The 12,494-nt window shown below is 44.9% G+C and overlaps 1 protein-coding gene and 1 long non-coding RNA gene across 4 annotated transcripts in view; one reads left to right on the top strand and one right to left on the bottom strand.

Moving 5' to 3' along the window:
* SPNS2 (sphingolipid transporter 2) overlaps window positions 1–12,494 on the top strand; it is a 132,408-nt gene that overhangs the window by 106,989 nt on the left and 12,925 nt on the right. The window contains exons 11-12 of one of the 2 annotated variants that reach the window (XR_004755367.1): window positions 6,986–7,149; window positions 7,725–7,807. Coding sequence is in view for 1 of the 2 variants with exons in the window: in XM_035343310.1 (XP_035199201.1) it covers window positions 6,986–7,149 (164 nt within the window). In the remaining variant the exon portion in view is untranslated. The remainder of the gene's footprint in view (window positions 1–6,985; window positions 7,150–7,724; window positions 7,808–12,494) is intronic. The other variant, XM_035343310.1, reaches the window with a different exon arrangement.
* LOC118176363 lies at window positions 9,436–11,846 on the bottom strand. Of its 2 annotated transcripts, none has more exons than XR_004755372.1 (5): window positions 11,704–11,846; window positions 11,500–11,576; window positions 10,794–11,233; window positions 9,745–9,866; window positions 9,436–9,575 (listed from the first exon to the last, which is right to left on the bottom strand). It is a non-coding gene; the product is annotated as an uncharacterized LOC118176363 (long non-coding RNA). The 2 variants fall into 2 exon arrangements; XR_004755373.1 differs by having other exon boundaries at window positions 10,794–10,908.

Below are 12,494 nucleotides of genomic sequence, written 5' to 3'. Positions count from 1 at the left end.
AATTTAAATAATTCCCATTTAACAACTTGGAGTATAACTCCATGCTTTATTTTTGAGGTAATTTCCCCTGTTTTATGTATTAGACCCCCCTTGGTACTTTGGCTTTCCTTCCTCCAAGTCTGCCACTTGCTTTCTCTGTGAGCTCCGCAGCATTTTCTCTTCCACGCCTGCCTTGCTTCTAGTCCTGGCTGTGAGGAGAGGCAGGCACCTGCTGCAGGCTCTGAATGTGCCAGGGAAATTGCTGCTGTGGGCACAGCACGCACTGTCCTGGCTGCTCTGGTGCTGGTGTCTCTTCTGTTACCTTACTGCTTTATTAAACTCCTCCACATCTGCCCTGCACAACCATCCATCAGGTGTGGGGACTGAAACCTGTCTGTATCCATCACCTGGCAGCATCAAGGCGCGAGGAATGGGGCTTTAAAATGCCGGTGGTCAGCATCCCTCCCCCAGTACCTTCTGCTGGGCTGAAAGCTGCTCCCTGTGCCCCGCTGGTCGGGGTACCCACCTGGCCCGACCTCCTTGGCTGCCACTTCTTCAGATTTACCGGAGGGACACCACCTCCAGCCAAGCAGTGTGGGGACAGCAGACCACGTCTGCCAAGGAGTGTGCTTGTGCCGTGCCTGAGCACGCTGTTTTTCCTGGCAGCACAGCCCACAGGTGTCTGGACAGGCACCTTCTCATTTAACAGCCCCCTTCCGAAAAACAGGTCTGAGTGTGGGTGACCTCGTAATTAATTGTAAGCAAGTGTGAGCTGTTCTGCTTTGTTTTGAAGGGGGTTTTGTGCAATTTTATTACCTAGAAAAAAATATACAAATGAGCCTATCAGTTGTCACCCTTCACTTTTCTCCCCCAGCTTTCTTATGTGAGTAGGTTGATAAACTAGAGCTAATGAGCTACTTAAATAGCAGGAATGCTAATGACCTTCCTTTAGCAAGTAGTTAGCAGAACGGTGTTAATTATCACTGGTGCAGAGTATCAAGAAGGCACATCAGCATTTGATTAGGGGCAAGAAAATTTGTAGGGAATGCAGTAACTGAGACACTTCTTTAATGAAAGTTATAATTGGAGGTATAGATATAACAGCCTTCTTGTCCCAGTTTGAGGCAGCCTTTTTGGTGATTTGCTTTTAAAGATGTTTACCCATCCAAGTAAATATGTAGGTATAGGAAGGAGAGTTTCTTCATGAAAAGACTTGCTTGCTTGAGGAAGCTGAATTCATGTGTTATGGTTTACAACTCCTATTTTATGGTTTAAAATACTATGGCTACTCTGCAATAACATTCTCTCCAGTTTACTCTGCAATACTAAAACAGACAAATGTGCAAGTTATTCTCCTAGCATCACTCTGTTTTATGGACTATCAGGAGCTATTCCACTGCTGTTGTGTGGTTAAGGGTGGAACAGAGGTCTCTGTCTTGTTGCCTTTTGCAGCAAGGCCCATTCCAGGAAGGCCACCTCCCTTTTGCTGAGGACACTTTTTGGTGTGTGTCTGCCCGACAGCTTGTTCATTTTTCAGGACTTGCGCTCTTTGAGAGCAGAATCAAGTTTTCAGTGAGCATTGCCTGTAATGATTAATCAAATCCTGCATCCTGAGAACTGTCCCCTGCCCAGTGGCACTGCATTTGAGCGATCAGACCACAAGTTGGTTTTACCCCTGTTTCTTTCCCTGCCACATGATCATGAACCCATAACAGCACTGTGCTGGTGCTCACGAGGAGTACTGGCTGGGGGAGCACAGCTCAGGGTACTGCTGTAGTGAGTGTATTTTGTAGGATCGTAGCATACGGTTCTAACATTTATAGCATATCTGAGTGCATCTAGGCAGCATCTTCCATTGCCGGATGGAGAGAGGAGGTGGCATGGGAGGCACATTCAGGGTTTTGATTGTTCCTTGTTTCTTTACCGAGTGCCAGCTGCTTTGACTGGTGTTCTGTAGCCCCGAAGTATCGCTCCTGCAGTCTTCCCCCACAATCATGCTTGCATATGACCCAGATTGTGGTGGGTAAAGTGGGGTTTGCTCTCTCAGTCCAACATCTGATGCACATGTTTCAAGGAAATATTGCAAGGAAAACTGTCCCCAGACCCTCATCCTTACTATTTCTTCAAGCAGTAACTTTACGTTGAGGATTTCTCTGGTCCTGGCTGAGCTGAGTAATTAAAAGCTTTTTTCAAAGTGCATGAAAGGGCCAAATCTTTGACATGGCTGTCAGTGCAAGAAAGGGGAGAATTAAGCACCTGGAAATCAATCTGCACAGGATTTATTTCATTTCAGTGACCTAACAAGCTTTCCACTTCTGCTGACTCATCAACAGACAAGACTTAAATCTGTCCTAAAAAAAATAACCGGATGACTTCCCTTCTATAAAACAGTCTTTGCCAAGGGTTCACAGCCTGGTTTTCTTTTTCAGAAGAAAAAGGTGCTGTGCACCTGTCATTCCCTGTGACTCTGGTTAGAAGTGCAGCTTCTCAGCATTTTTGATAAATGGATGTTAAAGTATGTAAAAGTATCTAATTAAAGCAAACCCAGAAACTCAGAGGTGATCTTTGTCCCACTCATGTGTTTCAAGCTCTGTCCCATCTGCTCTGTCACTTCTTTTCCGTGCACTAAAAATCTCACCTAAGTGGCTTCTTTCTCAAGTTCCAAGGACCCTGTAAACTCCCAGCATGGCCACAAAGCTTACACGGTGCTGAGCACCTTTCAGAACGAGGTATCTGCAACGTGGGGGGAGGTGCCAGTCCTCCTTGCTGCTGCCAAGCATCATGTCGCTCCGTTTGCAGCAGGGAAGATGGTGGTGGATATCCATCCTGCAACGAAATGAGAGTGCAGGGGTCAGGGATACTGCCACAGACCTGATTTCTGCACCTAAGTGGGCATCACCCACCCCTACACATTTCAGTGCCTGTGCCCTAACATGAGCTGTGTTTCTCGATTCCATGTTGCCCGTGGTACCAGGCATCTCCTGCAGGGAGAGAAGAAAGTCGGTGTTGCCTTACAAAACCCCTGGGCAGCCCAGACCTGAAGAGAAGGGCAGTTAATGACGTGGGGAGAATAGTCTTCCAAACCTCTCCTGTTGGCAAGGGCAAATGTTGTCTGGAGGCAAATGTTGCTCTAACACCAACAGGCACACGAAGTCCATTTGTTAGCATTGAAAGTGGAACACTTGATTGATTTTTTTTTTTTAATTTTCCGTGGTCCTTTTAAGGAAGCACCAGTTATTTAATGAAGTCTGCTGATCCTGGGAGGAGTAAAAGAGCATGAACAGATGAGCCCAACACAGGGGAAGCAGTGCAGGAATTCTTGCTACTGGTCATACTGGGGCAAACTCAGGTACCATGAACAAATGCAGGCTGTTGATATTGTCACCAGCCAGGTAACAAATTTGGCTTCAATCTCCAAAGGGCACAATTAAGGTTACCAGGATGTTTGACTTTTAGTCCTCCAACATCCAGACATGCCAATGTTAAAATTGAAACAAGTTTTAGAATGCAATTCTTTTATCTTTCTGCAGTTTTCAGAGCTAGTATCACAAAATACTTGAGTTTAGTTCCTCTTTTAGAACGTGTTCCTCATGCCATTAAGCACAGTGTCAATGTTTGTGCTCCCCCACAGGCTCAGCAAATTGTTTACTTTTACTTTATGAAATCCCTTAATTTTTGTTTCTAGTCTTCACTTGCATTCATATTAGATTTGGGGGGGGGAGGAAGCAACCTTTCACATGCATCTCTGAATTCAGAGTGGGTGAGCCCCACACAGCTGTGGTGAAACTGTGGGGTTACAAGGAGTGCCGTGTTAAGGAATCGTGCTGAAGGGAGGAGCCAGAGAGAACCTGGCTGGTATCAGACTGGTAATAATAAAAATCGGGAATTTGTGCCAGGTACTGCAGTGGAAATATCCTTTTGTGTAGCAAGATTTGTGTCCAAAAGGCAAAGCCAGAAACGTAGAAAACTCAAGCAATTGCAGAGGAATTGAGATGTACCACTCAGCAACAAGAGAGGGCAAGTGGGATGATGATTTCAAAGATGTTGCCATTACATTGTACAGTTAGGGAATGACTTTAACTGCTCCTGTTCTTCAGGAGGGAGAGTAACACAGGAGCAAGGTGTCTTGCTGTAGAGCTTCAGCATACCTGAACATCCATTGGTGCAAAAAATACAGTACATGCTTCCAGGGAAAGGTGACAAAGTTTCCCTTCGCTGTCTTCTGCACTCAGACTGAGACACAAGCAGAGTTGGAATTTGGGGATCAGGCCCCTTGGAGCTGTGCTGTTTGTTCTCCAGAAAGTGGGCATTTTCTCTAGCTGGACTCCATCCAGCTGCCTGCCACCCACTGAACACATGTCGGTTGTGTTCTCTTATAAAAACGCCGTGAGCTGAAGTGTATTTAGCAAAGTCATTCCTCTTGGCCTGAGACCTATCTTAGGGAAAAGAAGATGTGAACTTTCATGCTTAAGATGTTATCAAATCCTTGCAAAACTTGCAAAGCAGCAGGAGAGCTCACTCACTTTCCACCCCCAGGTTTTGGATAAATGTTTTGAAGTTTTTTGCCACTTACCAATTGGCAGAGCAAGAAGAACAATCCCGTACCTGACTCCTTGCTGAAGAACTGGACCTGACTGTGCATGCAGCACCTGCTTTTTGTTACTTGTGATAGAGGGAAGATGCTGAATGTAATTCTAGATTGGGTCTTGCCAAATCACAGACAACTCAGAATCCCATCATTGCAAGGAGTCTGCAAGCCAAAATTTGACGGGCCAGAGCAGACCATTTGGCAAACTGTGTGTCGTTCTTGGAGCACAGGTCTGTAATAACGTCCTGTGTCCTCTGGAGAGGAGATGCCAAAGTCCCAGCCTTAGCAGGTGGCTTGTACTGAGTAGAACAGAGCAACACAGAAGAGTGACTGCAAGTTAACAGCAAAAACAAGATCTAAGCCCTGACAAAAGTTCCAGAATTAAGAGATTGGTGAGGGGACTATAGGAAACTGAGGTGAGAAATCCCTCTGGCTTGATGGGTGGAATTTTACATTGGATGGGAGGAAACACTGCTGTTCCTAAAATATGCACTTAAGATTCTGTTGGGTTAAAAATGGCAAAGGTACCATAATTAACATTACCAAGACCTGTTGGTATAAAAGGTCAACATGATGCCTTTGAAGGCATAACTAGAAGTGTGGGGCAAGGTGTATTGGGAGTTTTATTTGTTGGAGACTACATTTTCAAAGCTGTTTTTAGCCTAGAATGTCATGTCACCTATGCCTGGCTTTTCATCATCCATAGCTGATCTATCATGTCAATTCGCTGAGTGATTTATTGCCTGCTCCTTTCGGAGGATAATTGGATTCATTCCCAATAATGAAATTTCTCAATTTCTGCTGTAGAATAGCCTCAGTTCTGGCTATTGCACACAGAAGAGCTGATTGAATATGGAATTTTGGTTCATAATGAAGAGAAAGGGAAATGTGGGGACCTGAGGTGTCCGGATACAAGAGGGAATAGATTACCAGCTGAGGTCCCTGTCTTCTGGGTGCAGTGCCTGTTCTGTTGATTTCCTGGGGGTGCACTCTTTTCACATTCAAGTCTTTTTGCTGCTTTTTAATGTCTCAGATTATTAGCCACTGTTGTTTGTCTTTTAGTCTAAGGACTTTTTTAGCCATCAGTTCTCACCTGAGACTTGGTGCTGATGCTCCTGTTTTTCTGTGTGTGTTATACAATGTGAATGAAGTTCTCTTTGAGAGGCCAGGAACGCTTCTGTCGCTACATCTGAAGCACTGAAATTTTCTCCTCCTCCTTTCTAGAGCAGGGAATGAAACAGAGAAGTCTGGCTAAAAACCTTCAATCAGTTCTGTAGATACACTCCTCCTGTGTTTATTCACTTGTCTCTGCTTGACATTGCTGTCATGAAGGCTCGTCCTCTGCTCTTCCGTGCGCAGAGTAGTTTTCCTTCCTGCATCAGGCTGGTTGCTTCTCCTTCCTTTCTCTGGAGCTGGAGCCAGGCCGAGTAATGAGGAGAATATTAAGACACGGAGGCCACCAGTGCTCCAAAGTCTCCCTGCTACAGAGCCTTTAAAGCACACACCGTGACCTCTTCATTGGTGTCTCCTTGAGTGTCATCTCTCTGTGACCTTCTGCTGAGCTTGGCCCCTCTGAGCCTTCTCTACGCACACATTTACCTCCCAGGTCAATGCAGTTGTCTGCAGGGCTGTGAATCGGTGCTTTCTCCTGGGTGTAACATTTTATCCCTTCACTTAGCGGTAGTTTGTCTAGATTTAAGCTTTCGGTGTCAGATTTTGCTACACCACCTTTTTCTCATCAGCAATAGCGTGACGGTTTAGAAGATGCTGCACGAGCTTTGACGGTTTCTAGAACTGATTTGCGTGTGTGCATGGCCGCAGGATTTTATGCTGCAAATTCCCTGCAGTCTTTTGGTACCAACTGACATTTCTATCTCAACAAAAGGTCACAGACAAAGCCAGAACTGGACATTTAAATAGCCAATGCCTTGGGACTCATCCTTACTGCTGCTACCTCTGTTTGATTTATAGAGGGTAGTTGTTTGCTGGACAGTAAATATTAAAATGTGATTGTCTTAGCTGCAGACACTCATTAAATATTACTGAGCTTTAGCAAGAGCTTTTCATAACGCTTTAAATACTGTGAGGTTAGACACCCACTGATTCAATCACTGAGGTAGCTAGGGAGAAGGTGGAGAGGGCTGTGGGAAGAATAACAAATTGGGACAGAAAAATGATAGGAGAGGGGAACCTTGCCATGCTGCTCACAGCGAGAGGTGTCCGGGCTCCAGAGTGCAGAATAACGGCATGTGGAAGGCTAAAGCACACAAAGGGCATTCAGCCTCTCATGAACAAACTCTTCCATTTTAAACGTTGTGCACATGTTCAGTGGGTGGTTGTTCAGGGAGCTGTGTTCCCTCAGTATTATCACGTCTATTTTTCATCTAAGTGACTAATTTTTTTGCCCTTCTCTCCTAGATTTCAGACCTGATACGACAAAGCACAAAGGAGTCCCCGCTCTGGGAGTTCCTCAGCTTGGGGTATGCACTCATGCTCTGCCCGTTTGTCGTTGTCCTAGGAGGGATGTTTTTCCTGGCCACAGCCCTCTTCTTCCTAAGTGACCGAGCCAAAGCTGAACAACAGTGAGTAACCTGGCAATTGCAAATGGGGAAGTACCAAAGCCTGTTTTCTCTCTCAAACTCTTATGCTTGTACTCTTTCCCTGGGCCTTGGTCCTTCCAGGTAAAGGATGTTAGGTTGTATGGTAAGAACCTCAGCTCAGCAGAGTGCATGAGGCTGCACGAAGCACAGGGGCTTGGGTCATGCTGGCTGGGCATCCTTTACACGCTTCTGCTCTGATGGATCTGTGACTGGCTTACGACCTGGAGGGGAGCACAGCACTTACGATCACAGACCCCTTTTACCCTTGCGTGAGCATGCCACAGGCCAGGCCATCTGTGAGGGGCTGCTGTGTGCTGGACCTGTGGACTGCTAGACGGACAGCAAGAGACCCCTTACAGAGCTTGGTGGTCAGCTTTGAGCCCAGAGTCCCATCTCAGCCCCCTGTGTCCTGCTCACTCCCTCTAATCTACAGCACAGCAGGCAAGAAGGAAGGAAGCTGTGTATGTGGGGACACACGCGCTCAAGGGTCACTGTACTAAAGATAGTCTTTCCCAGTCCCTTGTTACAGCTTGTAAAAAAAAGCTACTGTTTTGCAGTAAAGAAACCGATTCGGACCACCTCACGGTTGGCAACTACAGTAATTCAGAAGACGCTTCCACATGACATACACACTCCTGGGGTTAGTCTCTTTCTCCTAATTGTTGAACAATAAGAGTACCTGTGTATAATGGCATGCTGAATATGCGGGCAGGTGACTAGTCTGGAGTTGGCTGGAGGTTGCCTTTGCCTTGCTCCCACTGGGAGGAGGAGGAGGTTATCGTTCCTGTGAAGTGGCTGCGAGAGCCATTTGCAGTGGTAGAGGAACAACGGCGCAGACGTGCTGTTGTAGCAGCAGTGCTGCATCTGACATCCACAGCAACGGGCACTTTGTGTGACTGAGCTTCGCCCGCGTAGATCTCACTGCACGAGTGTTTGTATCAGTTTAATGACACAGAGGTAGATACGTGGGGCTAAAAACCACAATGTGGACATTTTAACAGCCTGTGATAACAGCACACACCAAGAGAGCAGAGCATTCCTCGCTGTACCTTGAAGAGAGTGGCCATGTCACTGTCACTAGATAGGATACACTACAAGGAAAATTAGGTGTTTGGAAATTGACACAAGTGTGTGAATAGTTTGGGTGATACTCTCTGGCTCACACCATCTTATCAGATGGATGCAAGAGACTTGAAAGCAGTGCCAAAATGCTGTCCTGAGTCCCTGTAAGAGCAAGTTCCACCTTCCTTTTACTAACACACACAAATACAAGATAAAGTTTTTCCTCTCCTGGCGCCTGTAAGTATCTGTCCACCTATAATGAAGTGTTTCAACATGCTGGAGGAAACAAGACCTCATCATGTGTATCATAAGAAGGTTCAGTCTTGCACAGCTGAACTTTGGTGTGGCTTTGGGGATGTGGCATGACTGGCGTGTGCCTGGTTTGTTACTCTCTGCATATAAAGGCTTTAAGTTGCAGTAAGTGAAGTTGGAGATTAGACATTAGGAAAAACCTCCTAAGAGAAAAAAGAGGGCAATGGTACAGCAGATTATCTGGAGAAGACATGAAATCTTTATGGGTTCCTAAGGGCCTCCAGAGCCTGGGGAGCCAGGAGGATGGGAACTGCTCTGGCTGCCTTCTGGCCCTGGTCCTGTCATAGCAGACATGAGCTGTACATGCAAGTCTAAGTAGACATGGCAAGATGAACAGAAGTTTCTAGGTGCTCAGGGTGACTTTTATTGCAGCAGGGAGCCAAAAACGCAATTTGGTAATAGGGCAGTAAGTAGTAGAGAGATCACATCCCGCAGCTCTCATTTTTCCTGAATAAATGTGTTTATTTTTGTCTATTGTTGTCTACCTTGAGCAGATTTGGTTGTATTCTGTTCATGCCCAATGCATACCAGCTCCAAACCAGTCACTGGTCTACTGAGTGAAGAACCCTAGTTATGCAGGCGTCAGATCTGCTTTTGCTGCACTCTTTTTCAGCATTGTTCCCTTTCCTGGTCTGATTCACAGTCGTTTCTGAATTTTACATTACTCAGTTACTGATCCTACAGTTGTGATCCATCTCAGAGGGAGAGCAGTTGTCATAAACAATGCCTAACAAAACAATCTCTCGCAAATGACTTCTGTGCTCTTTCTGGATATACCCACTCCTGTGTTAAAAATACTCTGGCATCCTCCCATCAGATTTCTGGAGACTGCAGCTTAATTCAGGTTTGACACATTGCTGAGCAGTAAGACAGTATCTTTAATAAGGTTGGCAACTGCTGAGTAAGGCTTCTCTCCCTGCCATGTGCGTGGTGTCTCTGCTGTCGACTGGGTCCCGTCTGCTCTTGCTGACAGGGTTCGGTGGTCTTCGGGGAAGAATTTCTGGAGGAGGATTTGTTATTAGCTGCATGTCTGCCTGTGAGAGAGAAGACAACTGAGTGTTTTGCTATTAGCAGCTTAAATCTCCATGCTGGACTCAAATCCAGCGTCCAGCTCCCAGCTATCTGACAGGCCATCTGCACTTGGCACTGCGCACCTTTGGCAACGGTAACTGCCTGCCTGGCCAAGCCTTTCCCATATCCTACCTGTTATTTGCTGGGTATGGGAGAATTTCTTTTTCAAGACGCCTTATTTTCTCTCTGCAGTCAGTCGTGCTGCTCAGACAACAGGACTTGGAGCTGTGCTTTGCCAAAAGAAATCAATTAACCTGCAGGAATCACGAACGCCAGTGTCACATGCCAGAGATTAAATCCGTTCATCACCAGTAGGGTCAGGGCGAATGGGCCAGATGTCGCAGACCCCTCTAATGAACTAATATGGAAGCAAAGTGTAACGCTGCTCTCTGCAGCCCTGCTCTGCCTATGGAAATTAAGCTTTCTCTGCTTTAATTCCAGTGCTTCTGTGAAAAGTAGTTCTTTTTTTTTTTTTTTTTTTTTTTTTTTGGTTTGGTTTGTTTGTTCCTTTGTGTGATGGTCTCTGGGTGTTTGCTTTGAGATAATTTCTTCTTCCAGGCAGGACAGAGTATCAGGATAGCAACGCCACTTTCCTGTAAAGCTTTTTCCAGTTCCCACCACGTTTCCTTTCAAAAACAGAATTTCCAGGCTTTCAGTGCCTCGTGGTGTTCTTTTATCAGTGCCACTGTTCTTGGCTTATGTTGTGCACTGCTTTTGTAGCACAGGAATTCCAGTCAAGAGGGCTGCCCCTCTCACAAAAACACTCATCAGAAAAAAATTCTTTATATAGCAACTCTTTTCTTAAAAAATCCTGATTCTTCTACAGTGACTTTGATACTGTCTTAGGAGTCTGACAGCTTAAAGAGGCCTTCAGTCAATTTAGGACTAGCAGAGAACACGATACAGTGCATCACTCTGTAATATAATCCAATCGTTTTTGGTGCAATTTTTGAAACACAAATTTAGCCTCACCCTTCCTAAGTGCTAAGAGAGACAAAATGGTTAGAGAAGAGTTTCTGTAAGAGCTCTTATGCACTAGTGGTAATAAATAATAGCAGTTCTTTTAGAAGCCGCTCCACTACAGTTACTGCTGTGGTTTCACTCGACTGTCCTGTTGGTCCTTTCCTGTTCTGTAGTACTGTGGGCTAAAGCAGTCGTGTTTTCTTTCCAGACATGACTACCTTCTGTTGTATATTTCTCTTATGTGCATAATGAGAATTTATGGCTCCCAAGTTATACTTGGAGATGCTCTGGGAGAGGATACATACAGGGAGAGTATCTTGCCAGGACAGAGCCCTGCAGAAACAGATCAGAAATCTTGTTATCAGCCAGATAATAATAATTAGTTATAATAATAACAATTATTATAATAATTATTAATATATTAATGACTGGTTAATGTAGATATTAATATAATTATTATAATAACTAATTAATATCAGCCAGATAGTAATAATTAGTTATCAGCCAGAAGGCAACTTCCAGAGGTCAGGAGCACTTCAGATACTTCACTTGGAAGTAAAAGCTCAGCACTGCTGGGAATGGCGTCTGTGGTCTACGTCTTGTTTCTTGCTCATAATGCAGATGATAACGTGAAAAAACAAAGCTTCACCCTGGAGAGCTGCAGAAGAAATGCCTATACTAGTACTTACTAGGAGCAGTGGCTTCACTGGTAATTCAGAACAATGTGCTCTTTTCATTACGAAAAGTTTTTTTAAAAAAGTCCTTTCCCCAAGCTCTGACCACGTTTGGATGCCAGGGCATATAAATCACTGTAACGTAATTAGCACATAAGATGACTTTTTTTTTCTCAGCAGTCAGCATGAGTGTCAGGAGCATCAGGAGCTTTGCTGTACAACGCTCCTCTGTTTCTGCACAGACACAGACCTGTGGGACCACAGATGCTCTGCAGCAGGCACAGCGTGGTTCCAGGTCCGGTCTCCAATGTCTGCTTCCAGTTGTTGCTGAGAGAAAACCCAAATTCACGCAGATTTTCCCTGAGAAACACCACTCTGTGCAGGTGTCGGATAATCTACCCCTCAAATGATTTTTTTTCCTATATCATTTTTCATTTAATCACTGATTTTGTACCTGGAGGCTTGAGGTTTTCTGTTCTTTCCTGTACCCATCCAGCCACGTAGAAAGATGCTCTGGATGGCTATCCAAGGTTTATAATTGTTCAGTCTCTCCCTGCATCCTGTATGATACATGCTGGGTATTTCTGCCAAAGATACAGCAATGCAGATCAGGCAGCAGGATGCAACTGCAGCGTATATCCCTGGTGCAGACACAAACAGGAATAAATAGCTGCCCTGATGCAGCTGGTCAGAACAAAAGAGTTTAGGAATTTAACTAGCTACCACCCATCACTTCAGAGAGACCTGCAGGCATAAGTGGTTCACCTGTTTGTTTACAAGACTAGTAAAGAATCAGGTTGCTTGAACAGCTCTAGTAGGTTTTTCTTCTTTCCTAAAATCAAACATTTCATAAGAAAAAAAAGAACACCTTTGGTCATGTGAGGAAACTCTAGCTGAGTGGCAGTGGTAGTTAACAGTACATTTAAAAATGGTGGGTGAAACACTGCAAAGAATATACTTATTACAGACTAGATAGTGCAAGACAAAAAGAACAACTCCTAGTCCATGCACCTTTTCTGCTGTCTTAAACATGGCAAATCGGAAAATTACATTACAGGAAAAATGAGAATAATCCATTTTCAGACTCTGTCTCCTGCCTCACATCAGGCTTATTTTTAGCCTTTTCTAGAACTAGATATAGAATGATCTTCCAGTTCTCCTATTGCAGCAATTTGAAAGTGCCTGACCTTATTTTTGCTTTGCAGATTCTATTATGTGGGGCAGAGGAAGGGCTCACAGAGCTGT

This window comes from Oxyura jamaicensis, chromosome 19 (genome assembly GCF_011077185.1).
Source record: "Oxyura jamaicensis isolate SHBP4307 breed ruddy duck chromosome 19, BPBGC_Ojam_1.0, whole genome shotgun sequence".
NCBI classification, from domain to species: Eukaryota; Metazoa; Chordata; class Aves; order Anseriformes; family Anatidae; genus Oxyura; species Oxyura jamaicensis.
This window is presented reverse-complemented; position numbering and strand designations above follow the sequence as displayed.